A 20,544-nucleotide genomic window follows, 5' to 3' on the forward strand; every position below is an offset into this window, starting at 1 on the left:
ATTCAACAAATCCTATAAGTTCCATTGGTGAAACTTGTACCCATGATTTTATTTGTATATGTTCAGATTCCTGATAAACATTACTCTGGATTGAAAAGCTTGCCAGGAGATAAGCGCTTTTGGCTCAGATTGTAATGATGTTCTTCACAAGTGCACAGCTCATCCATATATCCTGTTCTGTTTAATTACTGAGTGCTTAAACCAAAAAAAATGTGGTTTATCTCATTAGTTCTGGAAGTTCTATCAAAACATTTCCCCTTCATTTATCTTCCCTTCCCTTTCTGCCATCCCCTTCCCCTGGCTCAAACTGAGGTATAGTTTCATAGAACTATGTACTATGGTCCAAAAAGGGAGAAAAACATAGAGGGAAAAATAGAGACTTTCAGAAAATAGGAGTGAGAGAAAGCACCAGGGGTTATGGTGGTGTGGGAGTGTTGCGGTGAAGGAAGAGAAAGAAAGAGTCTGATGGCCAAACGAGAGAGAAAAGGGGAGAGTAGAAAGAGAGAGAAGGGGAAAATAAAAGAATCAGTCATTGGCAGAGTGGAAAACTAGAGGAGGGGGTGGTTGAAGACTGGAAAAAAGAGGAAGATGATGATAGAGAAATGAGAATTGGGTACTCGCATGATCTGGCTTTCTTTGTGCCCGAGGACTGACATTAATGCATAAATATATGCACAGCCCAATTGGGAGATCTCACCTCCAGCTTCCCTGGCTGGAGAGTCTAGAATATCAAAACTGACTGCAAACATTTCTACAGGTACTTGAAGAGAAAAGGATTGGTGAAGACCCTTACAATCAGAAACATAGGAATTTCTAATGGGCAACAACTGAACAATGGAATTCATATTTGGTTATGTCTTCACAAAGGAGGACACAAATGACATACCAGAAATGTTGGGGAACACAGGATTTAGTGAGAGGGAGGAACTTGAAGAAGGAAAAACAGTCTTGCCGTCGATAGTGGAGCAAGGTTTGGAGTCCGTTATCAAAACTTTTATAGCAGGGCACTTGGAAAGCGATACTGAATCGGACAGAGTCTGCATGGATTTACAAAAGGAAATCAGGCTGAACAAATCTACTGGATCTTTGACGATGTAACTAGTAGAGTTGATGAGGGGGAGCTATTGGATTTATTTGGATGTTCAGAAGACTTTCGGCAAGACATTTGTGTGTAAAATTAAAGCGCGTGGGATTGGGAGTAGTGTATTGAAATGGTTAGAAAATTGGTTGGCAGACAGGAAACAAAGGAATACACGGGTATTTATCCGAATGGCAGGCAGTGACTAGTGGGGTACCACAGGGACCAGTGCTGGGACCCCAGCTATTCACATTATATATTAATGATTTAGATGAGGAAACTAAATGTATTATCTCTAAATTTGCAGATGACACAAAGCAGGGTGGAAAGGTGAGATATGAGGAGGATACAGAGATCCTTCAGTATGATTTGGACAAGCTGAGTGAGTGGGTAAATGCATAACAGATGCAGTATAATGTGGATAAATGTGAGGTTATTCACCTTGGTAGAAAAACAAGAAGCAGATTATTATCTCAATGGTTATAATTTAAGAGAGGGGAATGAGTAATGAGAACTGGGTATCCTCAAACACCAGTCATTGAAGGTAAGAATGCAGGTGCAGCAAGTCATAAAGAAGGCAAATGGTATGTTGGCCTTCATAGCGAGAGAATTCGAGTCCAGTAGCATGCATGTCTTGCTGCAATTATGCAGGGCCTTGGTGAAGCCATACCTGGAATATTGTGTGCCGTTTTGATTTCCTTTTCTGAGGAAGCATGATCTTGCTAATGAGGGACTGCAGAGAATGTTTAGCAGATAGATTCCTGGGATGGTGGGACTGACGTATGAGGAGAGATTGATTCGATTGGGTTTATATTCGCTGGAGTTCAGAAGGATATGGTGTGATCTCATAGAAACATATAAAATTCTAACAGGACTAAACAGAGTAGATGCAAGAAGGATGTTCCGATGGTGGGGGTGTCCAGAACCAGCGGGCGCAGCCTGAGGATACGAGATAAACCTTTAGGATGAGATGAAGAAATGTACTCACCCAGAGAGTGGTAAACTTGTGGAATTCGCTACCACAGGAAGCAGTTGAGGCCAAAATATTGTATATTTTCAAGAAGGAATTAGATACAGCTCTTGGAGCTAAGGGGATCAAAGGATATGGGGGGAAAGCAGGAGCAGGTTACTGAGTTGAATGATTAATCATAATCATATTGAATGGCGGAGCAAGTTTGAGGGGTTGAATGGCGTCCTGCTCCTATTTTCTATGTCAATATATTTCTAAAACAGGGTCACCCTCAGAATGAGGATCAACCATTTAGGACAGAGATGAGGAGAATTTTCTTCACTCAAAGGATCGTGAATCTCAGAATCTCTAACCTATCGAGCCGTGGATACTCATCGTTGAGTTTATTCAAGACAGAGATCAATACATCTTGGGGTACTTAAGGGGATTAACTGATATGGGGATAATGCATGAAGGTCGGCGAGGTTGAGGTAGAAAATCAGCCAATATTTTACTGAATAGCGGAGCAGGCTCAAAATGCCAATTTCTCACATTTCTTCTGTCAACCACTGGGTGGGCAGCGCAGGCCCCTTTGTCTTCCACCATTTTGACCTTTGGCGCACCACAAGAACTGCCCTGCTCCAATTGCTCTCTTTTTCTTCTCTCGCGCGACAACCACCAGGCAGGAATGTTCCTTTCCAGTCGGGGAACACTTCAGCAGTCAAGGGCATTCAGCCTCTGATCTTCGGGTAAGTGTTCTCCAAGGCGGCATTCAACGCAGAATAGCCGAGCAGAAACTGTTAGCCAAGTTCCGCGCGCATGAGTACAGCCTGAACCGGAACCTTGGATTCATGTCTGATTACATTCATTCCCCCCCCCCCCCCCCCCCCCCCCCAACACCACCATCTAGCCTGGGCTTGCAAAATCCTACCAACTGTCCTGGCTTGAGACAATTCACCCCTCTTTAACCTGTGATTATCCCTCTCTCCAGTCGCTCCGTCTGAACCCTGTAGAGACTTAATTACCTGCAAAAACTCGCATTCAAAGTATCATCTTGCATCATTGACTTTGTCTATATATGTTGTTGTGGAACTCACCTCTTCACTCACCTGATGCAGGAGCTGCGCTCTGAAAGCTAGTGATTCAAATCAAATCAGTTGGACTTTAACTTGGTTTTGTAAGACTTCTTACTGTGCCCAACCCAGTCAAACGCTGGCATCTCCACATTATCTCTTTTTCTCGCTCTGCGATCCGTGCACCAGAATCATCCGAGGAGCATTACCTTCCCTGGGCCCTCACACACCTTTCACCCTCAAAAAGACCTCCATTCAGGTGGGGAAGGAACAACAAAATCCACCTTGAGCGGGAGCCACCAAATGTGCGACCTCTCACTCCATGGCCGCCATCGGAAGTCTCAATGGATTTTGTTTTTGATGGGATGTATTCTGTAGCCAACAGCAATTATATTTTAACAAAATAACTAGTCAATTTGTGACTTGAGCTAAACTTAATTCATTACTTATGCATATTAAAATCTAATGAAATTTTTATGGTTTAAAGGCCCACACGGTCCGATGGGTCAACGAGGTCCTCCAGGATTTGGGGGCATCAAAGGAGAAAAAGGCAATTCTGGTCTTCCAGGGTCACCAGGGTATCCTGGACCTAAAGGCGAAATTGGATCGCCAGGAATACCGGTGAGTGAAGAATTTAGGGTGTTTATCATATGTATGTTCATAATCAGGATAATTGTATCTTGTTTCTCTCGCTCCAGCCCTGGGTCCCAAATCCTGATGATTAATGATTGACAGCACTGTTGACCAGTAAGGCCAAATTACCAAAGTGATGAAGAGTGGGAATGTTTGTTTAAAATATGTTTTATTAAAAAATTTTCATAAGAAACCCGATCATACAAAACAATTAAACAAAGTTACACAATAAAGAGACTAACAAACAAAAGTACAAATTAACTGAACCCCCAAAAAACTAAACTAAACCCGCTGACAGCTGACGGTGACTAGCTCCTTAAAAAAGGAAATAAATGTTTGTCATTTCCCTCTATTGACGTACTTAAAGCCTTCTCCAAATGGAAAAAAGACATGATTGTGCCCGAGTTGCCCCCCCATGGGCGTTCGGGGGGGTGGGGGACCCTCCCATGTTGTGTTCGGGGCTGGGGGGAGGTCAGGGATTTTATTTGTGGGCCTCGGAGATTGGGACGCCATTTTTAAATAGCGTCCCGATCTTTCGCTACAACGGGCAGTTCCAGCGAGCAGAGCTCCCCGTTGTAAAGAAGTGGGGCTATGTGCAGCCCCGGCCTTGCATTCTCTGTTCACGCCCCTTATTCAACATGAGTAGCGTTGAGCAGCCACATGTTTCTCAACACTACGGGTGCCGGGGAACATGAACTAAACGCACTCACTCAGGGATTTTGTTGCCTTTGGGGAAGATGGCACCCTTCAAATTCTTTTAGCATTGGGGAGCGGAATTCAGAGATTGGGCTGCCATTTGATTGGGTGCTCCGATCTCTAAGTGAGTTTGTGGGTCCCCCACACCCCCACCCATGCGTAGTGTCACCCTCCCACACACATGGACAATACTTCACACACCCCCAATGAGGACACCCCGCTATGGGGCCCCTGGGCATCCCCCCTCTTCAGGCCCCCCCAAGCCCTCTTACACCACCCCCTCCCTCCTTGGACTCCATCACCGACCCAACATCCCGAAGTACTCCTACCTACCTGCCATGCACATTCCCCGCCATCTTATTTCATAGATACGGCCCCCACTTGCCCCCTGATCCCTTGACAGTGCCACCCTGGCACTCGGGCACCCTTGCACTGCCACCCTAGTACACAGACAGTGCCCCTGCTGGCTTGGCAGGGCCATCCAGGCACCTTGGAAGTGCCAGGGTGGCAGTGCCAATGTGCCAGCTGGGCAGTACTAAGGTGCCCATGTTCTAGCGGGAGGGCTAGGGAGCCACCCTGCACTTACCTTGACCACCTAGGTTCTCTGGTGGCCAGGGAGATCCCCGGATGCAGTTCCGCCTGGTCCACGTTTGTGTGGACCAGCGCTGATCGGCGCCTGGTCGCAGCCTCACGGGGGAGACCGGAGAAGCGAGGGAGGCTGGTGGATCCCACACAGGTAGGTCATAAGTAGGTTTCTGACCTACTTCCCCGAGCGTCACTTGACCCCGCTCATTCGGGACTTCGGAGAATCCCAGGAGGCGCAGAGCCTCCTGGCCAGGTGATCTATTGCTTCTCTTCAGGGTAGATGGGAAAAGTAAATCATTTCCTGCTCATGGGAGTGCAACATTTACATGTGAAAAGCATAAAAATGTGATGTTGTACATTGGTGCAACCGTGCATGACGGGAAACCACTTTCTGTCTATGGTGCTCACATATTGACCTCCTAATCTACAGTCCTGTTACCACCAAATTAAAGAAAAAGGTTTTCACCACAAGAGGAGGGCCAATTATTGCAGGCCGATGATAAATGTGTTGTACTGTGAACAGACACCAATGAAATTAGTGAAGTACAGTAAATGAGCTTGAAGGTCTTTCCAACTGGAGAAATTGTTGAATGGTCTTTGCAAGCTTGCTTTTGGGCAAGAAACAAATATATCCCAACTGTACTCTGTACGGCTGTACATCGGTAAGTGTGGCATTTCTGTTAAATTAACTTTAATACTGAAGATTTTAATTAGTGAAAGGAGGAATCTGATCAGTGCAACCAACAGCTAAAGGAGATGGTAATTGATATGTGTTGTGCTATTTTCTCAAGTGTAAAATTCGTGCAAAGCATAACTATTTTGCCGCAAAATGGCCTGCATCCAATCTTCCGACAATAGTCCCGTCAATAGCTTCATGGGTCCTGGTTATTTTCGACATCCAAACAGGCATCAGGCACCTTGCACATGTTGGTGAGCAGCACATTAGCTTGATTTAAGACCCCTAACTGAAATCAGGCTGCTCTGAGCACAGTAGGTGCCTGTAATGTACCGATAAATCGAGTTAAATAAATGCAACTTCTGAATTTCATCAATGTGGACATCGAGGCCAGAATTTTGTCAGCAGAGCAGAGGCCCCAGCGTCAGATCTGAAAGTTGGGGCAAATCCCACCTCGTTCATTTGATGCATGGTTTGGCTGTTGATGACTAATAACCCGCTGGAGAGCTCCCGTTCTTTTAAAGGACGGGTGCCCACCCCAAAGAGCTTCTGGTCAACTGGAGGGCGAGCAGCTCAATGGAGTCAACGGGTGCAGTGGCCGGTGCTGAGACTGCGCTTTGCACAGAGGATAATATGGGAGCAGAGTGCCTTTCAAATCAAGGAAGGGATCTGGGGTACCAGGTCCAGTTAAACAGGACTCTGAGAGGTGGGGGTATTGGTGAGGGTGGGCTGGTTGCCATAACGGTAGCCTTTGATGCTGGGGACGGCCCCCATCATGGACCACAGAGAGCCTGATTAGGAGGCAGCTCACCCCGAGTCCGCAGGGAGGGACCAGGGTTCAAACTCTTCACATGATAGAGAACTTAGCCACTGCTAGTGAAATCCCGGTTGTGGCAGGAAGAGGCCCTTATTTGGCCGCTGCGGTGCCTCAGTTGGCCTCAGGGCAGAATGGCCAGCCTCCAGCTGCACCACAGCTGGTAAAATGCCACGACATAGGGAAGCTCATGGGAAGCTCACGCACCCCGACCCCCCCAACTTCCTAGCGCTACTCCATGAAGTTGTTAAAATCTAGCCCATGGTAACAAACCTATGTTTTTTTTATTTAAAATCGCTATTTATTGTCTTCCTTTCAGGGTAACCCAGGACAACCAGGCTTCAGTGGACACAAAGGAGACCCAGGTTTACCAGGTCTACCAGGAATTCCAGGTAAGAGAGAAGACACCACAGTCTTTACTATGATTACATGGGGAAGAATATTTAGGCTGCAGTGGGGCTTCCAAGTCGCCAGAGGTGCCGAGGAACAGGGGAGCTGCCCGGAGGACTCCTCCCATCCCCGAACTGTGGTAGCCAGGCTGCTGAAGGTGTTTCTTTTATTTTAAATCAAAAACTATCGTTCCGTTGAAATGTAGGACCAACGGCAGCCCATTTGCACACAGCAAGATCCCACAATAAGTTAACGGCCACATAATCTGATTTAGTCCTATTGATTGAAGGGTAGATTGGCCAGGATGCTGGGGGGAAATTTCCTGCTCCCCTTCAACGTAGTGCAGTGGGGTCTTTTACATCGACCTGTGAGAGTAGACAGGGCTTCGGTACTATCCGAGGCACATTCCCTCAGGACTGCACTGAAGTATCAACCTAGATTATGAGTTCAAGTCTCACGACTGGGATTCAAGTCTTGTGACTCATACATACAGGCCTCCACCGATCGGCGGCTAACCTCAACTTTCTCCTAAGTCGTTTTATTAGTCCAGATCTGAAATGCAACATGAATAATCACAGGAACATGTAACATGGGCCAAAAGTTGGCTGTTGGAATTTAGCGTGGAATAATGTGAGGTTTTCCATTTTGGGCAGAGGGATAAAAAGGGCAAAGTATATTCCAAATGGAGAGGAACTTCAAAATTCTTCAGCGCAGAGGGATCCGGGTGTCCATGTGCATGAGTTGCAGAAAGTTAGTGTGCAGGTAATAAGGAAGGCAAATAGAATTTTGGCATTCTTTGCTGATGGAACAGGGAATAAAAGGATGCGCTGTTGCATTGGGCATTGGCGAGACCGCAACTGGAGTACTGCGCGGTGTTGGTTCCCACATGAGGAAGGACGGAAATACATTAGAGTCGGTTCAGACAAGGTTCGCTAGTTTGATTCTCAGGATGAAGGACCAGTCTTAGGAAGAGAGTTTGAGCAGCTTCAGCCATTACACGCTGGTGTTTAGAAGAATGGGAGGAGATCAATTGAGGTACATATGAAACTAAAGGGGATTGACAGGATAGATGTTTCCCCTTGTTGGGGGCATTCTGAGACAAGAGGCCAAAGTTTGAGGCTAAGGGGGTGGCAGATTTAAAACTGAAATAAGGAGAAATTTCTTCATTCAAAATGGTGGTGACTCTGTGGAATTCTCTGCCCCGGAGTGCAGTGGGTGCCAGAACACTTACGGAGGACATAGATAGGTTTTTAATTAGTAGCATGATGAAGAGTTATGGGGAGTGGGCAGGAAGGTAGAGATGAGTCAGAGATGTGATCAGCCATGATCGTATTGAATGGCGGAGCGGGCTCGAGGGGCTAAGTCGCCAACTCCTGCTCCTAGTTCTTATGTTCTAATCTTACTGAATGTTGAACAAGAGAAACGGGTAGTTCAAGAAGTGCAGAGCACTTTGTGGTGAATGCTAAGTGTGCATTGAATAGATATAAAGAATTATCATGAAGAATTTTCAGTAGATTAGGAGTATACTGTGGAATTGGAATCAGGATAAGTAGACAGGTAATGGGGGTAATTTTATGTCAGCTGGACGAGGGCTGGGGAGGTGGGTACATATCACCTTTGCTTTTGTCGAAAATCAAGGCCAATGCACACCAGAATTTCAAGTATGTGCTCGCACAGCAACCAGCTCATAAAATGGCTGCTAATTAGACAGGGCTGTCAGTTTTGTTTTATAAACCTGTGATACAGAATATTTTGGATGTTGCAAATCTGAAACATTGGCAGAAAATGCTGGACACTCTCACAGGGGTGGGCAGCATCTGCAGAGACAGAGAAACACAATGAATGGACATAATTTAATGCCTTCTCCCATGGTGAGTTGGGGGTGGGGGCATTTAACCAGGTGGGGCAGATGGTGGGTGGGGATGCTACTTAGGTGGGCGAGTAATGCCCACTCAAAGACCTTATCCTACCCCCACTGGTGTTCACCCAGAGGTGGGTAGGTGACCACAAGCCACAGGGTGTTTGAAATGCAAACCTTTTGCGATTGTTTGTGGGGTCCCCACAGGGGATGGGGATCGCTCATTCAATGGCACTCAGTGCCTGATTGAGAGACTCTGCATCAGGTTGAGAGCCAGCCAGCTCCCTGCCCTTGCTGTCTGCGCCCCCCCCCCCCCACATGACCTCCACCCACCATCACTCACCTGTGTCTGGATCCATGGCCGATTCTTATATCTTGAATGGGTGTAATACTGGTAGCAGCCACCACCCACTCCTTCCAGTGCTACTGATGATTAGTTGGCAGTTCTTGGCAGGCAGGATGTGATGGTCACTTAATTCTGTAAGGTCTTCCAAAAAGCAGGCGCTGCTGGTCTCTCGCTAGCATTCCAACTGGCAGGCACGACCTCCGTCACCTCCCAATGTTTCAGGTCAATGATCTATCTTCAGAACGGATGGACCTGAGGCATTCACTTTGCTTCCTCCTCCACAGTCGTTGCCTGATCTGCTGAGTGACATGTTCTGTCTTTATTTTATATTATGGAATGGATCTGGTTCTCACGCAAAAAAAAGGCATTGGTGTTTGAATAACAGAAGTCACCCAGGACTAGATCTGCTAGGCTGTGATGGTGCGATAATCCTCATGAGGACCATGAGAGATCACTCATTCTCCCTGTGGGGGGCCCGTAGAGTTCGAGTTCCCATGGTAATCGGCTGAAGCCCCTCCAGGTGGGACTCATTATCAAGCCGCTTGAATACTGACCCAAACCCGCATTGGGACTTCCTGTTAGTCCCGGGCTGGAACACTAGTGTTGTAGGCCGTGGATGCGACTTTACTTTTGCGTTAAAATAAACTTTGCCTAACCTTTACCGTCGTATCTCCTGGAAGAGTACAGATATTCATGGTTGGGAGAATACTTTTGTCTGCTCACAGAGTCATAAAGACATGTAGCAGTCAGTCTGAGCACTAACATGATTGGTCCACTTCAGCAATTGGCTCTTTCAGTAACACCTGTTAATGCTGTGTTTTTAGACACAATTTATGATTCATTAAATATTGACTTCATTAAAAGACTATTCATCCAACTTCCCATTTACTTCGCAGGCACGAAAGGAACTCCCGGATCTTTTGGCCTTAAAGGTCTGCCAGGTGAATTAGGACCGCCTGGTCTTCCAGGTATGTTTTAATTAGCTTGACTATATTCACATTGCGCTTTCCTGCATTCTGCTGAAAAAAAAATGCCTGCTACAGTTGTGAAGTTGAAGCTGTTTCATTTTTGTCAATGTTTAAGAGAGATGGCAGGAAAAGAGAACCAGTGACCTCTGCACAGAAAAGTTGCCAAAAGGGGCCCGGTGGTGGTAGATCAGTATCTGTTACACAGCCAGTCAACTTTGCCTTCAATTCAACCTGGGAGCACGAACTGAAAGCTTTCAATGTGAGAAGGACCAGGAGGATTGTGTAACCCGCCAGGGCTTTGCTCCTCCAGGTTACCAGCCAGGCGGCATGGTCAGGGTAGATAGGAAAGATTTGTTTACCCTCGCTGCGGGATCAGGGAGGCACAATGGTTCGCACCGGTCTCTCATAGGGCCAGGGATCCGGATTCAATTTCAGCCTTGGGTGACTGTGTGGAATTTGCACTTTCTCCCTGTGTCTGCGTGGGTTTCCTCCGGGTGCTCTGGTTTCCTCCCACAGTCCAAAGATGTGCAGGTTAGATGGATTGGCCATGCTAAATTGCCGCTTAGTGTTCAAAAATAAATATGTCTAGGTTAAGTTAAAAGGTTATTTGAGATGGGGCTAGTGAGACTGGGCCTGAAAAGGGAGCTGCGCCAGAGGAGGCGGGGCCGGCCAAGTGGAAAGCGCGGGCTTTTTCCCGTGCTAAGGGTTGAAGGAGCTGGGAGCGGAAGGGGAAGGACGTGAGCCTGCTTGTGGGCAAGGGAGGGAGGCGGGGGTCTGCCGCTGTGGGGAACGGGCCATGTGGGGGACGCGGGCACGTGGCTGGCCTAGGAAGGCCTATGGCTAATCGGCGGGGGAGGGGAGGGCGAGTAGCCCCCTGATCCGGCTGATAACCTGGAATGTAAGGGGACTGAATGAGTGTTCGCGCACCTGAAGGGGCTGAAGGCGAATGTGGCCATGTTCCAGGAGACGCACCTGAGGGTGGCGGATCAGGTAAGGTTAAGAAAGGAATGGGTAGGGCAGGTGTTCCATTCGGGCTCAGATGCAAAAAAAACGGGGGGTTGGCGATTTTGGTGGGGAAGAGAGTGTCGTTCGAGGCGTCGAGCATTGTGGCAGACAATGGCGGTAGGTATGTGATGGTAAGTGGCAAACTCCAGGGGGAGCGTGTGGTGCTGGTCAATGTATACGCCCGAATTGGGACGATGCGGGGTTCATGCGGCGTATGTTGGGCTGGATTCCAGACCTTGAGACAGGTGGTCTAATAATGGGAGGGGATTTCAACACGGTGCTGGGCCCGGCACTTGAGCGCTCCAGGTCCAGGATGGGCAGGAGGTCGGCGGCGGCCAAGGTGCTGAGGGGCTTTATAGATCAGATGGGAGGGGTGGACCCATGGAGATATATGAGGCCGGGGGCCAGGGAATTTTCATTCTTCTCCCATGTCCACAAGGCCCATTCCCGGATTGACTTTTTTGTCATGAGCAGGGCGCTGATTCCGAGGATGGAGGACATGGAATATTCGGCGATAGCCATTTCTGATCATGCTCTGCATTGGGTGGTACTCGCGTTGGGGGAGGAGAGAGACCAACGTCCGCTGTGACGTCTGGAGGTGGGGTTGTTAGCGGACGAGGAGGTGAGCGGGCGGGTCCGGAGGTGTATAGAGAGGTACCTGGAGACTAATGATAATGGGGAGGTGCAAGTAGGGGTGGTCTGGGAGGCGCTGAAGGCGGTGGTTAGAGGAGAGCTAATCTCCATTAGGGCCCACAAGGAGAGGGGGGAGAGGTGAGAGAGGGAGAGGTTGGTGGGGGAGATGGTGAGGGTGGACAGGAGGTACGCAGAGGAGGGATTGCTGAGGAAGCGGCGTAGCCTCCAGGCCGAGTTCGATTTATTGACCACCAGGAAGGCGGAGGCGCAGTGGAGGAGGGCGCAGGGAGCGGTATATGAATACGGAGAAAAGGCGAGCCGGATGCTGGCGCACCAACTTTGGAAGCTGAGGGAGTAGAGGAACTGGAGGGGGATAGTGCGGGGGGGGGGGGGGGGGGGGGAGCACGGCTGTCGCTATATGCGGATGACCTACTGTTGTATGTGACGGACCCGGTGGGGGGAATGCCGGAGGTGATGAGGATCCTGAGAGAGTTTGGGGATTTCTCTGGGTACAGGCTCAATGTGGGGAAGAGCGAGCTGTTTGTAGTGCACCCATGGGACCAGGAGAGGGGGATTGGTGAGCTCCCGTTGAAAAAGGCGGAGAGGAGTTTTAGGTACCTGGGGGTATAGGTAGCTAGGAGCTGGGGGTTCTTACATAGGCTTAACTTTACGAGGCTGGTGGAGCAGATGGAGGAGGACTTTAAGAGATGGGGCATGCTGCCACTCTCCCTGGCGGGCAGGGTGCAGTCAGTCAAAATGACGGTGCTCCCGAGGTTTTTGTTCTTGTTCCAATGCCTCCCTATCCTGATCCCTAAGGCCTTTTTCAGATGGGTCAACAGGAGCGTTATGGGGTTCGTGTGGGTGCAGAAGACTCCCAGGGTGAGAAGGGTGTTCCTGGAGCGGAGCAGGGATAGGGAGGGATTGGCGCTGCCTAACCTCTGTGCGTATTATTGGGCCGCCAACGTGGCGATGGTACGCAAGTGGGTAATGGAGGGTGAGGAGGCAGCATGGAAGAGGTTGGAGATGGCGTCCTGTGTGGGCGCGAGCCTGGAGGCGCTGGTGACAGCGCCGCTGCCGCTTCCTCCAACGAGGTATACCACGAGCCCGGTGGTGGCGGCTACCCTCAAAATGTGGGGACAATGGAGACGGCACAGGGGGAGGTGGGGGCCTCGTTGTGGTCCCCGATACGGGGGAACCACCGGTTTATCCCGGGGAGAATGGATGGAGGGTTCCTGAGTTGCCACAGGGCAGGCATTAAAAGGATGGGGGACCTGTTTGTGGACGGGAAATTCGCGAATCTGGGTGAGCTGGAGGGGAGGGGAGGCCTCCCCCCGGGGAACACCTTGAGATATATGCAGGTAAGGGCGTTTGTTAGGCGGCAGGTGTGGAGTTCCCACTGCTGCCACCACGAGGGGTCCAGGACAGGGTGCTTTCGGGGACATGGGTTGGAGAGGGGAGGATATCGGCAATGTATCAGGTGATGCAGGAGGAGGAGGAGGCCTCGGTGGAGGAGCTGACGGGTAAGTGGGAGGAGGAGTTGGGTGAGGAGATCGATGAGGGGACGTGGGCGGATACCCTGGGGAGGGTAAATTCCTCCTCCTCTTGCGCGAGGCTCAGCTTAATACAATTCAAGGTGCTGCATAGGACATACATGACCGGGGCAAGGCTGAGCCGGTTCTTTGGGAGAGAGAACAGATGTGTTAGATGCTCAGGGAGCCCAGCAAACCATACCCACATGTTCTGGGCATGCCCAGCGCTGGAGGTCTTCTGGGGGGGCGTAGCAGAGACAATGTCAAGGGTGGTTGGATCCAGGGTTGAGCCGAGCTGGGGTCTCGCAATATTTGGGGTGGCAGAGGAGCCGGGAGTGCAGGAGACGAAAGAGGCCGGTATGCTGGCCTTTGCGTCCCTGGTAGCCCGGCGAAAGATGCGAGACCCCCAGGCGTGGAGTCCTGGATTAACGACATGGCAGGATTTATTAAATTGGAGATTGTCAAGTTTGCCTTAAGGGGATCGGTACAGGGGTTCTTCAGGCGGTGGCAACCGTTCCTAGACTTTCTGGCGGTGCGGTAGGCGATGGACAGCAACAGCAGCAACCCGGGGGGGGGGGGGGGGGGGGGGGGGAGGAGATGCGGGGAGTTTGGGGTGGGTGGGGGGTTTGTTTGGGTTTTTTTGATTGGGTGTATATTGCGTTTATATCATTTATTTTTGTTAATTTATTCTTTGTGTATATGGGGGGGGGGGGTTTGTTCTTATTTCTTTGTGTTATTTTTATTGTTGATAATTTATGAAATCTTGAATAAAAATTATTTTTAAAAAAGTTAAAGGGTTATTGGGATAGGGCGGGGAAGTGAGCTTGGGTGGACTACAGTTTCAGAAGGTCAGTGTCCGACTCGATGTGCCGAATGGCCTTCTGTACTGTAGGAATTCTATGAAGTACCAGGGGGGCATACATTTAAGGTGATTGGTGGAATCAGGAGAGGGGGGGCATGAGGAAAAAGCTTTTGCAGCCAGCTGGTGGTGGGCCTCCCGAATTCACTGCCTGAGTTGGTGGTTGAGGCTGAAATGCTCAGTGCATTTAAAAGGCACCTGGATCGACATTTGAATTGCTGCAACCTGCAAGGATACGGGATCAGGTGCTGGAAAAAGTGGATTAAAATGAGCGGCTAGTTTCTTTATCTCTTTTTTTTGGCTTGTTCAGACACGATGGGCTTAATGGCCTTTTTCTGCGCCGCAACCTTTCTATGCTCCTATGATCCCCACCGTCTCTTTCAAGGGCAAGTGTTTGGGGAGAGACCCAAAAGGCAGCTTGTTGCCTTTTGGTATTGAAAATGGTATTGAAAATGTTTGTCTACCAACTTGGCAAAATGAAGAACGTGGTCCTTCCATAGTTCCGACAGGGGCTGGTTTAGCTCACTAGGGGCTGGTTTAGCTCACTGAGCTAAATCGCTGGCTTTTAAAGCAGGCCAGCAGCACGGTTCGATTCCCGTACCAGCCTCCCCGGACAGGCGCCGGAATGTGGCGACTAGGGGCTTATCACAGTAACTTCATTGAAGCCTACTCATGACAATAAGTGATTTTCATTTTTCACACAGTGCAGCGGGTCAAGGTGGCAGCTCACCTCCACTTTCCCAAAGGCAGCTTGGGATGGCAAGGAATGCTGGTCATACCAATGATGCCCACATCACAAGAACAAATATCTTTTAAAAATCTACCATTTTGAATTCAAAAATTCACCAGCAATTGAAAAGGAATTGCATGCTGGAACCAATTGCATGCTGGAAGCAGGGGGATGTTATGAATAGCAAAACACTGAAAGCCACCCACAGTTTTTTTTTTATTTAGTGTACTCAATTCATTTTTTCCAATTAAGGGGCAATTTAGAGTGGCCAATTCACCTACACTGCACATCTTTGGGTTGTGGGGGCGAAACCCACGCAAACACGGGGAGAATGTGCAAACTCCACACGGACAGTGAGCCAGAGCCGGGATCGAACCTGGGACCTCGGCGCCGTGAGGCAGCAGGGCTAACCCACTGCGCCACCGTGCTGCCTCCACCCACAGTTAACTGAAGATGTTCTCAGTTTGGACTTGCCCATTTTAACTCTCAGCCTTTGGTTTCCAGGGGAACGTGGCTTACCTGGACCGCAAATAACAGTTTCAAGTATTAAAGGAGATCCGGGATTCCCAGGACAGCCAGGTCAGTCTGGCCCTAAAGGAACACCTGGTTCACCTGGCCTGCCAGGACCTCCAGGTAAGACATCAGCAAATTGTACAAAATGATTATTTGTATGCTGGCGTGTGCATGCCCCATGACTGAGGAGTCCACTCCAGAATCACTGTCAATCAGTTGTAGTATTTGAAATGTTTACATTGCTTTTAGTTAATGTGTTTTCTCTTGTCCAGGTCCAATAGGCCCACCTGGTGACCCGGGTCAAGACGGCCTGCCTGGGTTTAATGGAGCAAGTGGACAGAAGGGAGAGCCGGGTTCTTCAGGTGGCCCAGGTAAGGACTGGAAACACATTCACTTCAATTCATTTGTTAAAGGGGAGATTGGTCCCTTCTTCCTGCACCTTTCAGGTGTAATTGTGCAGGTCTTTCAATCTAGAATATGAGCAGGCTATCCAATTTCAATCCTATATCAGCGCCTCCTTGGTGATTCCAATAGTTTCAGTGATTTGTCATTTTTCTTCCCCTCCACTTCCTATTAAAACAGATGTGTACCAGTTATCTACTTTTGTGTCTTCCCATAATGGCACAGCTCAGGCAATTTGTCATTGTGTGGAGCATTATAGGTCTGTGGCCTACCTACTACTATTGTGCTCCTATGCTGCAATTCTCATCCAAGTCTTCTCCCTGTTTTCCCAGTGGTTCTGACGAACACTCATTAGTTCCATGCCAAAAAGTCATTTTTCATGATTAAGCAGGCTATAGAGACATGGGAAGCAGCCTGTCCTTACAAAGACCCCACACATGCATATGTTGGCAGGTATTACTGGAATCCGGAGTGGGGACCCTGCTCCTGTTCAGATCGCCCTAGTCTGGCTCCATCTGCTGAGTCTTCGTTTTTGCCCAGATCAGCTCAACTAACTCCTACCAAAGAAAGAAGACACTGCATTTAGATAGCGTCTTTTACAACCTCATAAACCTCAAAAGCTTCTCAGAAGAGGATCAAACCTAGGATCCAAGTGCCACACGATTTGGTACACCGACCGACAAAGACAGAAGCCAAGGCAACCTAATTAATCTAAAGCCAAAGAATTCTCAAAAATGCGTACCTTGCATGACAGGAGTACCAAACTGGGTCTGGGGGTCCACGAAGGGGGTTCGTGAAACAGGTGGCAGTCACGGGGGCCTGTTTGAACACGCAAAATTCAAAATAAATTAGAGAAAACAAATTTGCGAATCAGAGAAAGGCCTATTGGAGCAATGGATGATGATGGGTTAACAAGGGCTGCACCATTTAGTCATCTTGGGCGGGATTCTCTGTCCCGCCGACGGAGAATCCCGCAGCTTATCTTTCACATTACTGATGTTGTGTTAGCAACTAATTCAGGCTAATGTTGTTGCTTTGACTATGATTTTTGAACAGGTGAGAGAGGTTTCCCAGGCCAACCTGGCCCAGATGGTACTCCTGGAGGACCAGGGATTCCTGGATCTTCTTCTGTAGCTCATGGATTCTTGATTACCCGACACAGTCAGTCAACAGATGTGCCATCTTGCCCTGCTGGAACTTCTATCATCTATGATGGGTATTCTCTGCTTTACGTACAAGGGAATGAGAGAGCACATGGTCAAGATTTGGGTAAGAATTATCTCTGATTATTGGGGTGTAGGAATAATGCAATGAATGGATGTCAGAACATTCTGTTAGTTCTTCACTATAGTTTTCGCTCATTTAACATTCCCAAAACGTTCCTAACAAAGCCGCATGTTAAACAAAAATCATGTTCCCATATGAAAACATATTATAAGGGTGGGTTATGTAGCTGACCTGTAATTATTCCATTAAAAGCCTCTTGACGGCCTTGAACCTAACTGGCCCGAAAATCCTCTTATGAACCCTGACTAACTTTTAATAACTTACTAACTCATTCTACTTACCTCCAGCACCCTGTTTCCCATCTCCAGCTTGCCACTTCCCACTTGGCCAACCTTCCCACTCAGAACATGTAGGATCTCAGTAAAAACATTGCACTTTTATTGTGCATTTAACATAGAGAATGTTCCAAAGAACTTCATAAGCGTGGAGCCAAATGTCATCATTGTGGATCAGACCCAAGCAACAATAAGAAGCTTGAGCTGAAGTGGCCAAGATATGGTCAATTAATGGAGAAACATTAGACGTTGGGGGTGATGTAGCTAAATGCAGCAGTTTTAAAAGTAAAAGACCACGGGTGGGATTCTCCGTTAGCCGACAGCAAAATTGGGAAATGCGATTGGGCGGAGAATCAGTTCCGAAATCGTAGCAGGTGCCAATTTGACGCCAAATCGCAATGCTCCAGCACTTCGACAGCGGTGTCAATGCATTCCGGAACGCATGTACACGTAGACACCATTTGCATATCATTAGAAGTCGCGACTCGGTATTCTCCGGGTTCTCCGCGATTCTCTGCCTCCGATGGGCCGAGTTCCCGACGGCACGGTTCACTTGTGCTTTTAAAAATTGTGACACCGACGTGGCGGCTGCTGAGGGAGAGAGAATGGGGACGGAAGGTGTCCAACATCGCCATAGTTTGCTGAGTTGTGCCGCTGGCTGCGGGGCTTCTGCCAGGGCCGGGGGGAGCAGTGGGAAGTGGCTGTGGGGTCAGGGTGGACGGGCAGGGAGCACCATTGCCGCAGCCGGCAAGGCAGCCATACAGCTTCGCATACCACTAACAGACCACTTTGAATATAGTGCGACGGATCGTATAGGTGTCCCCCGGCCCCGCCCCCCCCCCCCCCCCCCCACCCCCCCGGGCACTACCCTGGGAGCTCTCTGGCCCCAGACAACCCATCAGCTGTATGGGCAAGCTCCAGCACAACCAGTGCCATCTTGTTGGCTGCGATGAGTGTGTGTGGAGATTGTAATGTGTATATATGGCTGCAGCTTGTCAGCCTCCTGAGTGTCAATCACCGACCCGGCGAATCCCGCACTGGTTTTCGTTGGAATCGATCGTGTTCCACATGGCACCGGTGCTAGCCCTTCAACGGTAGCAGAATCGGTGCAGGTGCAGCGCCGATTTTTCAATCGTATTTAGTCTCAGCATTTAGCCTCAGAAACGGAGAATCTCGTCCCACAATTTTGAAAGTGCCGCTAACATATTGGAAGGAGAGCCAAACTTAACTGATAAGCTAGCTAGGGATTCCTGTTTGAGCTGAATTCTCACTTGTTCATTAGAACCATGATAACCAGAGGACACACATTTAAACAAACAGTGATCAGTTAAGATCTGGAATTCAATGCCTATAAGGGTCGAGGAAGCGGATTCAAGAATAGCTTTTCAAAGGGAATTAGATTCATACTTGAAAAAGAAAGATTTGCTGGGTGATGGGGAATGAACGGGGGACTGTGACTAATATAATAGTTCTTTCAAAGAAGTGGCAGAAACAATGGACTGAATGGCCTGCTTGTGTATCGAACGATTCTACATTTATTGCTATGTGTTGTTTCAGGAACTGCTGGGAGCTGCCTGCGGCGTTTCAGTACAATGCCATTTATGTTCTGTAACATCAACAATGTCTGTAACTTTGCCTCAAGGAATGACTACTCCTATTGGCTGTCAACACCTCAGCCAATGCCAATGAGCATGGCCCCAGTAAATGGAGAAAACATCCGACCCTTTATCAGCAGGTAAGGTTTTATGTCTGTAATGTTCAAATTGGTCACAGTTTCCATATATAATCGTAAAAGGAAACTGCTCTTTGCCATTTGTTTCGCAATTCAATCATTTTGTGCACGGCATGCCTGACATGTTCTGGTATAGTTAAGCTGCACAAATACCCACCATAATGCTGCACAATTAGTGTGAGACAATTTTTAAAAAATTTATTTCATCCCTTCTGTTCCAGCTGAATCCTGGGCCAGGATTTGTGCTCTGGGTGTGCAAAGTCCAGACGTTTCCCAGCTCCGCGAACCCAACCTTGGCTGAAAGAGGCCTGGGAGTTGGGATTTTCATCCTGGGAGAGCGAACCTGATTAGAATTTGGGCGTGAGGCAGGCTGGCATTGGTCTCTTGGGGAAAACAACAATAAAACATCCCTCAATGCCCCCCCTCCCCCTCCCCCTCCCACACAAACACGCTCTCACTCCATATGATCCATCCATTCCACCTCGTGCCCCCCAACCATCCCTCATACTATCCATGCCAATCTATGCCCCTCTACCACCGGGTCGGAGAATCGCCCGGGGCCGGCGTCAATCCCGCCCCCGCCATGTCCCGAATTCTCCGCCACCAGAGATTCGGTGGGGGCGGGAATCGTGCTGCGCCGGTCGGCGGGCCCCTCGCGGCGATTCTTCGGCCCGCGATGGGCCGAAGTTCCTTCGCTGACAAGCATCTCCCGCCAGCGGGAATCAAAGCACGTCTGGTGCCAGCGGGATTGACGATGCAGGCGGGCGCTGGGGTCCTGGGGGGGTGCGCGGGGCGATCTGGCCCCGGGGGGTGCCCCCACAGTGGCCTGGCCCGCGATCGGGCCCACCGATCGGCGGGCAGGCCTCTGCCGTGGCGACACTCTTTTTCTTCCGCCTCCGCAACGGTCTCCACCATGGCGGAGGCGGAAGAGACCCCCTCCCCCGTGCATGCGCCCGGATGACGTCAGCAGCCGCTGATGCTCCGGCGCATGCGCGGATGTCCGCCGGCCGGCGAAGGCCTTTCGGCCCCGGCTGACGGTGCGCCAAAGGCCATTCGTGCCAGCCAGCAGAGTGGGAACCACTCCGGCGTGGGCCTAGCCCATTCTCCGCACCTTTGGGGAGGCCCGGCGCCGGAGTGGTTCTCGCCACTCCACAACGCCGGGACCCCCCGCCCCGCCGGGTAGGGGAGAATCCCGCCCAGGTTTGGGCCTGTGCCAGCACTTACTCACAAAGGGAGAGTGCCTGTCTGTGAAGAAAGTCAGGGCCGAGTATTATTTTTGATATCTGGGCTGAGGATCCGGACGAATGCGCACAAATGCGCGGGGGGGGGGGGTCTCTTCCGCCTTTTGTATTTTATTTCCTGCTCCGATCACCCTTTCCTCTGCTGGAAGTGTTGACTCAAGCTGAAGTATTGTTCGATGAGTTCAGCTACCTTTTTTTGAAAAATATTTTTATTCTCCATTTTCACATTTTCTTCAGAATTTGCCCCCCACCAACAAACAGTAAACGGTAAC

The 20,544-nt window shown here is 49.4% G+C and overlaps 1 protein-coding gene across 2 annotated transcripts in view; it reads left to right on the forward strand.

Annotated features, from left to right (window-relative positions):
• col4a5 (collagen, type IV, alpha 5 (Alport syndrome)) overlaps positions 1–20,544 on the forward strand; it is a 276,713-nt gene that overhangs the window by 239,995 nt on the left and 16,174 nt on the right. For both annotated transcript variants that reach the window (XM_038774450.1, XM_038774451.1), the window contains 7 exons: positions 3,588–3,721; positions 6,824–6,896; positions 9,995–10,066; positions 15,327–15,455; positions 15,608–15,706; positions 16,794–17,006; positions 18,857–19,034. In XM_038774450.1, the coding sequence (XP_038630378.1) occupies positions 3,588–3,721; positions 6,824–6,896; positions 9,995–10,066; positions 15,327–15,455; positions 15,608–15,706; positions 16,794–17,006; positions 18,857–19,034 (898 nt within the window). The remainder of the gene's footprint in view (positions 1–3,587; positions 3,722–6,823; positions 6,897–9,994; positions 10,067–15,326; positions 15,456–15,607; positions 15,707–16,793; positions 17,007–18,856; positions 19,035–20,544) is intronic.

The sequence above is a fragment of the Scyliorhinus canicula genome, chromosome 17 (assembly GCF_902713615.1).
Source record: "Scyliorhinus canicula chromosome 17, sScyCan1.1, whole genome shotgun sequence".
NCBI lineage: Eukaryota > Metazoa > Chordata > Chondrichthyes > Carcharhiniformes > Scyliorhinidae > Scyliorhinus > Scyliorhinus canicula.